Genomic DNA, 13,667 nt, shown 5'->3' on the forward strand with positions numbered 1-13,667 from the left:
AATGTTTTATTTTGGTTTTCTTTGTGTACAAAGTTCAGAGAGATTACAATGGTGTTGATAGCATGCACGCTTTAATTCTGTCTCTCCACAGCAGAAAATTATCTTAAAGGCTCCTTTACACTATGCAATTTTGGGGTACCTACTACAGTCACAAGAGACACTTGGTAAAATCTGTGGTGATCACTCCAAAGTGGTTGTCCTAGATTGCACTGGTACATGTCCACTTATGGCCGATTTGTGGCCTTGACAACCAAAGAAAAAGTAACTTTCAGATATTCAGGACCAAGTTTTTACAAAATGCTGCAATAACCCACCTTTCCAAACCAGCCAATCAGAATGCAACAAACAGAAAACACTGGCATTTGTGACTTTTCATAAACCCCCATTTTGAGTAAAGTTTAGGGGAAGAAAAACATTTTCATAACATGCGCGTAATCCAAAGACGCCAATGGAGATCACAGGCTAAAAATCACAGTGTGCTATAATGGAATGTATGTAACTGATATTTATACCTGATCTTACCTTCAGAGGAAGGTTTAAAGAGATAAGGGGCCCACAAAAACACAATCTTTTGTTTACTTTGAGCAGGTTGGGTTTAGTATGCTACAGGTAAACCTTCAGCCACATTAAGCAAACAAGGAAAGGTTAGACTGGCTGCTGGGAAAGAATTTTCCTTCTTCATTAGATTCCTCTTGTTCAGTGAGGAAAGAGCTCCTCGTGGTCACTATAACCTCCTTTGGCAACCCCATGACAAAGAACTTGGTAAAGTAAATATTAAAATGCTAGGACCGTTATACAAGGGTTGATCAAAAGGTTCCAAAACTGCTTCTGTTGCACGTAAATAGTAAGCAGTACCATGACGTGCAAAAAGCACAGGGGAGCTACAACTTCCATGAGTAAGTATTCCAAGTTTTGTCGCTTGATCATCATCAGCACCCAGGTTACACCCGTTTTTGTGGCTGTTGTGGGTGCATTGTCAATTCCGCCATGCACCTGAAACCTGAGCAGAGAGTGCTCATTAAAGTTGGTGTCAAATATAGGACACTATTTCCAGTGTTCCAACCTGGGTTTCAAGGATGAAGATGATGCATCTCCTTGAAATACAGAGAATTTGATCAGGATATTTAATTGTGGCCAAGCAGAAGGAGGTCTGAGGAGAATGGCAAGGCACGGGTCTACACTTGTAATTCTGACTCTGCTTGATCGATTATGTCAAAGATTTCAGCTTCAGACACCATATGGTCTTCTAAGCCTAAATTCTTCCAGTAGAATTGACAGCTTCACAATTTCTATCACAGCAGCCATTACCTTGAGACAACTCTTCAGACTCACGGTCAGTAACTTATTCAAGAGAGATATTGCAGCTGATGTAACCAACTGTATTTTACTGCTGCATATTGTTGTTTGTTTGTTTAGTGATCCAGTTCTTTGAGTGCTAAAAGAACTGTTACATGTTTTAGAAAAATGCACTTATTCCACTTTTTTAGAGAGTTAGATAACAAAAAAATCCTGCAGCTGATTAGCTTAGTTTAGCATAATGAACGGGTTTAGAAATCAAATCCCATGGCTGTTGTGTGGGCAGCTTTAACTGGTTAGGCTCAGGGTAAAACAGTGATCAGGTTACACATTAAAAGACAGGACTGCTGCTGGTGTGATGCTCCGCAACTTTTCTTCTCCGTGAGAGGGAATAAAATGTTCACAGTTCTGTTGATCCAGTTGAAATTCATTTTTATTTTTTTTAAGTGCTAAAGCAAATGTCATGCAAGAAAGCTGATAAAAAAAACATGGAATGTTAAGTTTCCATATTTACATTAAACATGTATTAAAAGATTTACAACATCAACTCGAAGCATTGTTTTGATCCACTACTGTTTGCCCTGATAAAGTTACCGCATTTAGTTGTGAAACATCAGGAACGTGTTGTGACTGAAATCGGACAATAATAACACTTCAGATGAGTAATCAACTGTTGACTGAGCGCTGGTGCACACGATATCTCTCTCTCTCTCTCTCTCTCTCTCTCTCTGTGTGTGTGTGTGTGTGTGTGTGTGTGTGTGTGTGTGTGTGTGTGTGTGTGTGTGTGTGTGTGTGTGTGTGTGTGTGTGTGTGTGTGTGTGTGTGTGTGTGTGTGTGTGTGTGGCCATACAACGGTTATTCATTTTAATTCAAGTATCTATAGTCAGTGTTAATAATGAAGAACAGATGGTCGGCCTCAACTCTATTGCCAGCAGCAAGTTTCTCCTGATAACAAGATTCTGACTGCTTATAAAACATGTATGATTTAATAACCTTTATGTAGTACATGTCAACACAAACATATGTGTTTACATTGAAGAAATGAGCATATGAACACAATGTACACACCCATTAGACATTCAATATGTATAATATAAAGAGTGTGCAGTGGATAATAATGGACACCAATGAGCTTCCAGCATCTGTAAATATAATCATCTGTTGCAGCTTTATGAAAGGCTGCGTATTCTAAAACTTTGTTGTTCAATTGTATTTCCTTTTGTTCCTCCCTGTGAGCATCTGCTAAGAGTGACAGAGGCTGTAGATGTTGTAACTCCGGGCACGACACGGTAGATGAGCCCTCCACCTTCTACAATCATTTAGGAGAAGGTCTCGAAAGGTGACAAATTAAACCATAAGAGGAAAGCGATAAAAAGGTAGGACGAGGAGGGAGCAAGGGTTTATGAAGACAAGCTACCCCAGGTCTTAAAGAATTCTCTTCATGCTTCTGCCATTATCCCTGTATGCCTGTCTCCTGTCTTGAGACAGACCTGTGCGCCGCTCAGCCCAGGGATATTAATTTTCAGCCTTAATGTTCTGTGGCAAAGGAATTGGAGTCATCTCAACACAAACAAATTGGATCTTACAGCTCATCTGCAATACGAGACATGCCTGCAGGTATGAGAAGAAAGACCACCTCCAAAAACTGGAGCAGGATAGGACTAAATCTTCTGGTTTAACAGCTTTTCAGTGTCAAGCTGGGTTCAAAACAAGAGGAGAGAAGGGAGGGAGAAAAGCTACGTATGACATCGATGGTTAATAGGTTTCTGATGAGGTCCAGAGTGCAGCTGGCCAGTGGATCTGAATCTATTTATCAGATATGATTGCTGTGATCTTGTTAGGGAAAAAAAGGCTGAGGATCACCATATATATAAAAATAACAACTGAAATACTGAGAGAGAAAGAAAGAGAAATAACAAGCCACAGAGCAGGGTAAGCACACAGAGTAGTTTAGGAAAAATGTTGAAATGGAGGTGTGATCACAGTTTCAGAACACTCAGGCTATTACACAGCCTGTCAGAGCCTACCCCCGTCGCACTTGGCCTCTTTTTTCCTCTCCTGTTGTCCATCCTTTGCTCATCCTCAGCGACTATTTTGATCCTCTAACTTTCTGGCTACTTGTTGACCTGTTTATCATCTTGTTCTGTTGTACTCTGGTTCAAATGTCAAACGTACAATATACTGAACATGACAGGAAGGAAGTGTCAATACAAAAAAAATCTCCTGCTGCAGTTGCAGGAGCTTCTACTTTAAAGATCAAGATGCCAAGATTGTGTCAGGACTCCACTTACATGTTGTTAAAGGAGCTTTAGATCCCAGGTAATGATACAGATTTCCTTTGAAGTTCATTCACCTAAATTGGCCACTTGAAGTTAACATTAAACCCATGATAGAGGCTTTGAACTTTAACTGAAGGCCTTCATTTGACAGAGGGAGCATGGAACATGTCTTTTAAAAGAGATACAGCCTATAAAACAGAATATGCAGTAAATATAATAACAACACTGGTAAAATTGCACCAGTGAAAATGATGCTACACATCTGGAGTAAGTCCTTCAGCACAACAGTAGGAAATTACTGCACTCTTCAGTTTTTGTTTCCAATTTAATCAAATTTCCAATCACACGGTCAGCACAGAGCATGAAGTCAGACAAATAGACGCTTTCCTCCTCATCCATTGTTGTGTGCACTTGAGTACATGTTTGATGTACAGTACATGGCAGGGTTAGGGTTTTCACTATTATTTTTAGGCTTAGGCTCTCCGGAGTCACTATAAGAAGGGAAATGAAACGCTATAAACGGATTGTTCTCAGTTTAATTGCAAGTCTTAGTTATTATCACTTTGGGGAAATCTGACTTGGTTTGATCAATTTGATTGACTGGAATCAAACAACTCAACAACTGCCATTACAGTTTCATTAAAATGTGTCTAAATCCGATTGGTATATATGGCCGTATGTGATATCACCTTTATACAACTGAGCCCAAACCATGTGTAATCAATCATAAAAACTTACAGAAATCTGTCATGTAGAAAAATCTGAACTGTTGTAAGTTTGTCTCAACCTTTCAGTTTGAACTATGACTTTGACTCACACAATTGCTCAAGTTTATTCAAAGAAAATCTGTTTTCAGGGCCTTTAAAATCCAACTCTCCATAGTGTCTGCCCTCTGAAGAAAGGCACAGAAATGTCAGAGACATGCCTGTATTATTGTGTTCGTTTACACTCATCAAATCAGGAGGCTCACAAAACGCATCACTTACTCTTCCATCTTCTGAAAGGTACTTTTGTAGGCACTGTGCTCTGAATGACTTTCACTGAGAGCTTACAGTCCAAACCAATCCCCATCCTGTTCACTTATCAGTTTATAACAACGAGTGGTATTTGTTGAGACTTAACAGTCACTTGTTTTTATCATTTTTCAGGTTTTGCCACACGCTCCCAAGCAGCGCCTGTGAAATAACTGCATTTAAATCAGGGAGTGTCTAAATGAGAACGTGGAGCTTTTGATTGCCTGCTGCTGCCTGGTGATGATTTACAGGACAAAACATACGCTGTAAGAGAAGATTGTCCTCGTTCACGTTTTCAGTAGTCATTGAAAGTGCATGCATGCACACCAGGTGGAAGCGGCTCGCTGTTCTTTCGCCTTGCGCACACTGCGAAGCGTTTTGGAGACCTCATCTCCATCCGCGCCTTAAAACCTCCCCGCGCCCGGACTCATCTCTCCCTCTCCCTTACAGAAGATGTTTTAACTTTACAAAGGCGACTGAATTTCAGTCGGTAGGTGGTTTACTGGGGAGAGAGACCTTCATTTTTTTTTTTTTTTTTATAGAGGAGAGAAATTACGAGACTGTGGCGGCAGTGTTTTGCCGACCGGAGACCTGTCTGTCCGAAATGGTTGGCTATTTCTTGAAATAAGAAAGTCTGATACATATCTTTTCCTGTGGACGACACCGTCAGCATCCCAGCCATAATGTACAGGCGAAAACAAGCGAGTGTTTGCGTCCTCCAAACAATATCTGGACTGACAAGAAGTCAAAGGTAAGGACATTTTTCATCCATTAAAGCTAAAACATCTTTCCTGTTTTCTCTGTTTTCTTTCACTAGCGCGCGTTTTGGTGTTTTAAAGCTGTACAACATGTGATCGTAATTGTGTATCGTAAATCTTCACGCGCAATATGTTTTTACATTACGCACATGTTCATATTTGAGTGCCAAATACAGTAGAAATAAGTGGTGAGCGTGTCGCATTGCAATGTGTCTTCTAGGATATGATGGAGGAGGATGTTGTTGATAAAGAACTCCACCTGCGACAGCTGGCGCAAAAATACCATTCTCTCATCTTTGTGTTTGTTACGATTGAGAAATGCTTCTGGCATCAAGTCATCAAGTAACTCTGAGCTCTGCTGTCACAGTGCGTCTCTTCTGTACAGAGATTAGTCGGAACATTTAGTCAAAGAGTGAAATCAAGATTCTTTTTTACATCTCAAACAAAGAAACCCGACATAATTTTACATAGAGCCATGAAGAGGGTGGTTCAATGTGAATTCAAAAGAATGTCATTATTGTCTTCTTCTTTTTTTTTATACACGCAGTAAGTAATTTTTTATCTGGCAGCTAATTGTGTCATCAATGATTTAATAGCTTGGTACAAATTAAGAGGTATGCAGCAAGGACTCTATTCACACTCTTTAACACAAACACACATATACGCACATCACTTGAGAAGACACTGACTTACATTCGTTTCCTGGAGACACCTAAACATAGGTGACATAACCTTAACCTTACTTTACTCCATACTAAAAATGTAATGCTGTATGTGATAGAAACTTTGCTTTTTGTGCATAAAAGGAAGGCGTGTCCCCATAATGTTACTGTGTAAACAGATCATTGCCCCCACAACATGGGTAGGGCAATTACACAGACACACACACAGGCATCAATCCCCTGCATCTTCTCCCTCTGATCTACCTCTGGTGTCTGGAACAATTGGGAGAGGCTCAAGTTATGCCGGTAATGATCACTGCTTGAACTGCAGTCCTAATAGAATAGAGTGGGCTTGTTTTCAGCAACTTCAACAGTATTTTGAGAAATTGTCCAACTCTGTCTGTCTGCCTATCTGCTTGCCTGTCTATCTATCTATCTATCTATCTATCTATCTATCTATCTATCTATCTATCTATCTATCTATCTATCTATCTATCTATCTATCTATCTATCTATCTATCTATCTATCTATATAATAACAAGCACTTTTCCAATTGAATGTCACAAACAAAACACAATCTAAATTCTGTTGTCTTCCCATCTGCTACTGGAGTCTGTGATCAATAGGCAATGAAGACAACTAAGCCAAAGCCTGCCTTCCACTAACAACAAACCACTCTAGCAACAGTGTACATGGCTGCTATTGACAACACCCTCCCATTGAATTATTCAAACACGTGTGATAGAGATGGTAGATTTACACATCAAGGAACACTTTCCATCATCTGACAGAGGTGTGGAAAACAGGAAGCAAAGTGATAAGAGTGTGGCTGTACACAAGAGCAGACAGGGCTCCAGAAGACTGCCGACTCCTCCGTGGAAGGGTACTTGCTGAGAGTTTAATGTTTTATCAGCTCCACAGATAGATATGTAGACGGAGGGGACAGACTATCAGCAGTGGCTGCTGACACAGGAATATGCTTCAGATTAATTTCAAGTGGATTATGACATTTTACACAGTCGCCTTTGATGATAATAGTCCATAAAAGGATCAGTCAACACGGTGTTAAGCCCATTACTCACTTCATCATTTTCTGTTGCTTAATCTGTCAGTGGACTTTCATGTGCTGAGGCCAGGAGTAAGGTTCACTGACAAATATGGTCTGGGATGTATTTGCATTATAAGTAATGAGCTCTCCTGCATTATACCGATTTGTGATCATTAATAACGACCTGGCATTGCCTTATTATGCATATTATACGCCAGCTGCTGCTTCCAAAATTAAATTACGGGAAGATAAAGTTGTTGTTGTCAAGTGCAGCAAGCAGATCTCCACATGCGGCATCCAGGAACAGCTGTGAGAGACACAGCCCGGATGAAATAGGTCGGTAAACATGGCCGACAGATAAGACACATTGGTATTCAGCTGCATGTCGCTACCGGCCTAGAGGCCTGCCTGATAATACTCGCTCTTGGCTTCAGGGTCAGAGGTCCAAAGTGGATTGGCAACGGGCTGACACAGGGAAATAGACTGTGCTGACTGGAGTCTAATGGGGTTGAAGCGCACAGATGTATCAGCGTGGCTGGCATGTTAGCAGTGCCACGGTCTCATTCTTACCCTCCCGCACCTACATGCTTACAGGTTGTTCGCGAATCTATTAACCCCTTGTCAGATACCTCTGGGCTCTCTCACACAGCAGCACTGCAGCTCCCGGGCCTGAGCTCAAGCCCATCTCGGTCAGGCCGGATTGTTTTCCTCGCAACAACGATTGCGCTGTCTCATTCGCTTTCAGCCGTACCTCCCAGCTCCTTGCACCTCCCAGCCTCTGCTGTCTGCCAACATGCCCAAATGCACTCAAGCAGAGAATCACATATAAGTGTGATCTCTCTTTCTTTACCCCCCTCTTCTCTCTCTGTCTCTTTGTTACTCTCTCTTTCTTTTCCAACCACATCCACCCACTTGTACACACGTATATTTACTCATGGCTGCACATGCACACAAAGCACATACGCCCACAAACAAATACGCGCGCACACATAAACAAACAAAACAAAAAATCGATCACATTCATCCTCACTGATTCTGAGGTGTCCTGTATTGCTGAGCTTGCACTGAAATATCTTATTTACACTTTAATTCCCATTGGATGAAAAAATAAAAGCCCCCCTTTTTGTACCAACAACATGGCAGCAACGTTTTTGGAAGCATGACAACACCAAAAATATTTCTCCGAGCATCCCTAAGTAATGACATGAAAAGTAATCCGCTGTCAGCTTGTAGCATTTGTGCAGAGTTGGAGTTTTACACTGGCAAAACCAGGGGAGTACTTAGAAGAATACTTATCTGTATCTGGTGGCTGAGAGCATGTCAGAGTTTATTAGCATTTACCGGTTTACATTACATGGTCTGGCAACAGTCTATATTATGGAAACCTTAATGAAGAGAAAACAAACTATTAATTTGTGTCTTGAGGCTCTAACCATCTGACCTCACTGTAAAACTTGTGAAATCTTCAGTTGTTTGAAAGACTAAGATCCCATTTTGTCCCTTTGAAGAGCTGTGAATTTTGACCTTAAATCAAAAATGTGGTGTAGAAGCCAGCAAAAGTTGATTGTCCTTGCAGACTTGAGGCTCCCTTACAGAAAAAAAAAAAAAAGAACGTGTCATGCGGTCACACGTGAAATTCATGTGTTTTTTCTCTAAAGGCTGTTTCACGTGGTTATGCTAATAACAGCTGCACTTGCGTATTAATGCAGTGGTGATTTATTGATGTTAAAATACTATTTGTAGCCTCTTTAACTGAAGTGTATATCCTTTGATTTCCTTTGACATTTAAAAAAAAAACACAGACACTGGGTGTGTTCTGTAACAGTTGTCTTTGACACCCTGTTGGAAGCAATTAATGGAGATCAGTACAAATACCAAAAAATACATGAAATCCACAAAATCTGTTTGGATTATTCATCACCACCACCAGGGAGGTCACAGCTCATTTTCAGCAACAAATGATCACCCTTTTGGCTGTCAGGGGTGCAGTATTTTGTTTTGACAGTTTAGCAAGGCGGATGCCACCACAGGGGCTTAAACCTCAGTCAGAGAGCATCCTGACCCCCCGAAACAAAATGTGAATAACGCACGACGGCAGCACCCCAAGTAGATGGCAACCTCAGCATCGGCTCCTCTTTCGCACAAGGTTCTCTCTCTTTTATTCAACAAACTTAAGAAGAGTGTGAGTGTGCGCTCCCCGGAGCTATGCGTGGACCAAAAAGAGAGCACTGATGTGGAACAACAATGTCAGCATATTCAGATGCAGGAGGTCCAGCAGGGAAGGAACCATGAAACCTAGTTGGCTGTCCGGCACTTTCTTAGCTTCAGGAAGTCTGGGAGCGCACGGCTTGTATTTTATTCATGGCGCAGACAACATGAAAAGTATAGCAACCAAAAATCCTACATTGGGGGGAAAATGAGGAAGCGAAAGAAAGAAAAGTGCAGCATAAAAAGTTAGTAAGGGAAGGGAGTCAGGGAATCTAAGAAGGAAGTGGTGATTATGCTTAAATGAAAGATGGGACAGAGCATGTCTCCCCTTGGGACACTGATTAAGTGGGACCTAGATGTCGTGTTCGGTGCGAACATATTCCTAGAGTTCATTGCATCACAACTTACAATTTGGAGCTCAATAAATTGGCAGAAATAAGTAAGAGACCGTCTGAATATTTTCAGTAATGTATCAATGTGTGGCACAGAATATAAGAGGCTGTGCACAATAAAGGACAAAATGTGTTTGTTCAGTATGAGGTCTCTGACCACAATTAATCAGCGGACAAAAAAAATACGGGGAATCTTCCACGAGACGATTAGTACGCAAGTTATTAACCTGTGAACGAACAATCTATTATCCTTATCCCATCACCGCAATGCCATTTTGCATTATGTGTAATCTTGTTGTCTCCAATAGAAAATACATTACCTTCAAGCATTTGGAAATGCAGCAGTAAGCCAGCCATACACGATTGAGGTCAGCAACCCAAGAAATAATCTGCTTTTGGCATTTCTATTTTAAATGCAGATTAATCAGACAGAGGTTAAAGGTGACAACTGAGAAGCCAAAAACTCCAGGTCATTTTTGCAGTGGGAAATAGCTAGGAGGGGAAAGAAGGTTAGAATTAATAGTTAAATGTAGATGCCAATCAAGGCCTGTAAATCTAGGAGAAAGTATTCGGTTTATCCTCAGAAGCACTTGTCACCTCAAGACTGACCTCTGCGGTAGCGACCCCAAAAGCAAACATCCACTGAAAATTGAGATTAATTTTAAAATTGAAGTGAAGTAAAAAATAAATTAAAATTTGTTACCATAGAAATGAGGCAGACATTGCCATCGTTTTGCTTTTTTTTATTTATTTATTTATTTCTGCGAAGTAAGTGAGTAAAGTTAATATTACCATAGTGGATTTTTGTAATTTGTTCTCATCGTAAAGAAAATGTACAGCCAATATCAGATTAATTACAGTAGAAATATCCGCCATAGATTGGTGAAAATGTGGAAGATTACAGTCCTCTGAGGTTCATGGGTGTAGGAGGCTTCAACTGATGCATATCAGACAGTGAGACTGAGGACACCTTGATGACGCCTATTAACACCCGAGCATCGTGGCGATAACAATCAAATTGGGTTCGCAGAACACACACAGACACACAGACACAACGAAGGATTGTGTGCCAAAATATTCTAAGTGGGTGGAAATGCTATACTATTTTGATGTTACTACTCTGGTGTGTGTGTGTGTGTGTGTGTGTGTGTGTGTGTGTGTGTGTGTGTGTGTGTGTGTGTGTGTGTGTGTGTGTGTGTGTGTGTGTGTGTGTGTGTGTGTGTGTGTGTGTGTGTGTGTGTGTGTGTGTGTGAATATTGCTATATGTGTCAAGAGCTGGGAAGCAAATTATACTTAATTGAGATTATCTGCAGGGTGCAGCTCTTGACATGCGGGATGCTGTAAAAGTTGTTGCTGCTGAGGGAACGACAGCTAAACTTTGATCTGATGTGAGCATATGTTTGGTAAACTGTTACCTGCTGCTACACGTAAAATAAAATCCTTCTTCCAGCTTTTCCACTCGATCTAAAAACTCTCCCTCTCTCTGTTGCTGTTTGTTTCCTCTGCAGATCTCAGAGTGCTTAATGCCATTAACACCCATATCGAGGTAGACGCCCGCCGCTGAGGAGCCTATTTCACCCGTCACTCTTCTGTCTCCCTATTCTCACTGAGAACATCCTGCCACTCACTTTTTGAGCCCCGCTGTTGCCATGGAGAATCTCAGTGAGCTCCAGAACCCGCTGCTGGACAAGAACAGTAAGCACATGGTTAACGGTTATGGGGGAGAGTTCCCCAATAACCAGTACCAAGAAAACATTATTAATTACTTCGCTGGAGGAGGTGGAGGTGAGGGTGGAGGAGGAGGAGGAGGAGGAGGAGGAGGAAAAGTGAATAATGGCAATGTAGTGAGCGGAGGAGGTTACAATACCAATGGAAAGATGAAATCTCAGCAGCTTTTGGACGCCACCTCGCTGCACCTGGCGGTGGAGGCCTTCTACAGGCCCAACTTCATCCTGTACAAGGAGGACAGTGGCAGCATCAAGGCTAAGGAATACAAAAGTGAGTGCTGTGAGACCACCTTCACGGAGAAGAAGGCGAAGGAGGTGTCCAACACAGCGGGGGCAGAAACGCCCGCCACGGAGGATCCTCAGGCGAAGCTGCTGGAGGACGGCGAACACATCAAGATCCAAACAGTTTCCTACGAGGTGGAGGAGGAGGAGTACGTGGAGTATGAGGTAAGAGAGAGAATGCATGAGTAGAATGAATGAAGAAGCCATGAAGGCTTGTATTGCCCAGAATAGATTTCTGTAAGCTGTAGAGATGAGCCACAGAGATCGTTTTTTACAATATTCAGTGTCAGATTTGATCCTTGTAATGTTGGAAAAAAAAAGTATGTAGCGTTTAACTTTGACTTTAATACACGTGCCATTATTCAAAACAGAATTTAGCCAACCAAGGACACTTAAACTCATAGTCCATACAAATGGGTTTAGTTTATTAAGTGAATTTAAGACAGCTGCTTGTGTGTCCTGGTGTTTTTCAGTGAATAGCCCGTATCAGGCTGATAATCCAGCCAATACAAGCTTGCGTACCTGTAATGTATTTGTGTGAGCATGCTTGCTTGTATTCCTGTGGTGTGTGTACACTTACATCATCACACCAAAGGATTGGGCTCAGCACCGGGATCAGACTGACATTTTACGAAGCACAAATCCCATTTGATCCACTGACCTTGGCCTCAATTCCCAACTCTAGTAAAATTCATCGTTAGATAATAATAAATCAGCCATTCCTGCCTCACAGAGGGATATTAGGTGCAACAGTACGACAGCATTAGCCACAGTATTTCCCCCCTCAACTGGCACGACCAATAGCACAAAGCACTCCAGAGGATTTAGGGGATTGGACAGGCGGAATAGGATGTTGAGAGTCGACCAGTCTCCTGTAGCACCTAATAGACTGACTGCCACACACCCGAGTCCACCAGAATTAACCTGGATTGCTGTGATAAACATGTAGCTGCTCCAATGCAACGTGACATGGGTATATATAGCTTTGAGGGCTCACTCAGTGTATTTGACAGAATCACTGAAGAAAAAGTCATTGGTGAAAAATGCAGTTCTTTATTTACACTTCCGCTGCTTAACTAATCCTTGGAGAATGAGATAAGAAAAGAGCAAACGACCTGCACATTTTCTGACATAAGAGTTTATTCCTTTCTACTCGTTCACTCGTAAACTCGCACACAAAAAGGGAAGAGATGAGGTGGACTCAGTGTCTCTGCACAGACTACTCGCTGCTTCTTTTAGCAGTTCAGAGGTTAAGCAAAAATATTACCATATTGTCCATATTTGTCCGCACACTTCCTGTTCATGAATGAACAAGTGCATAAAAAAACAAAAACATTATCAGGCCCTGCAGCTACTTTTAACATGTAAAGAGGACGATGCACAGAGGGACTCATTATGTAGCCTCCCTACAGGAGATCATGGACACCACAAAGTGCGTGATGTCTCCACCACCCTGCCCACAGTCTGACACATTGCAAAGACATCAGACTAGAAAGCCCCTCGCAGACATGCACAGACTGGTTGGCGTTCTGCAGTACAATATGTATTCATGATGCAACGAGTCTGAAATGCATGTCGGCAAACACAGAACAGTCGTCTTCCAGCCATTTTTATTGTTTTATGTTTATTTGCTCATCTTTACATATGGCATCGTACCGAAAACAACGAGGGCAATATGTCGTTTTGTTGATATCTTTGGGAAGGTACTTTATGCAATTTTCTTGTAAACAAGCAAAAGTTAAGTGTACATTTAGTGACTCTCATTAAAACACACCATGTGTAACCGTTAAGTCTAAAGCCATGTCCACAATGCTTAGTGTGAGCAGCACGTTTACAGAGCACCAGCAGCACCAGGACTCTACTTGTATGGCCACTAGGCCACCTCATGGCACACTATGTGGTGGACTCGTGGCCAATCTGAATGTATCTCATCTGTGTTTACAGAGCGGGTGTTCAGGTGAAGTATTGATCTGTAGGTCAGCAATATTTTCGAAGCTTTCA

At 41.6% G+C, this 13,667-nt stretch overlaps 1 protein-coding gene across 1 annotated transcript in view; it reads left to right on the plus strand.

The window, feature by feature from the left end:
- Positions 1–4,797: 4,797 nt before the first annotated feature.
- The window catches only part of syndig1l (synapse differentiation inducing 1-like), a 37,326-nt gene continuing 28,456 nt past the window's right edge, over positions 4,798–13,667 (plus strand). The window contains exons 1-2 of the mRNA XM_069714382.1: positions 4,798–5,339; positions 11,166–11,831. Of these exons, the coding sequence (XP_069570483.1) occupies positions 11,307–11,831 (525 nt within the window). The 5' untranslated portion in view covers positions 4,798–5,339; positions 11,166–11,306. The remainder of the gene's footprint in view (positions 5,340–11,165; positions 11,832–13,667) is intronic.

This window comes from Brachyistius frenatus, unplaced genomic scaffold (assembly GCF_029030835.1).
Source record: "Brachyistius frenatus isolate BFR_SWC_R1_liver_20210118 unplaced genomic scaffold, ASM2903083v1 Contig_130, whole genome shotgun sequence".
Lineage (NCBI taxonomy): Eukaryota > Metazoa > Chordata > Actinopteri > Embiotocidae > Brachyistius > Brachyistius frenatus.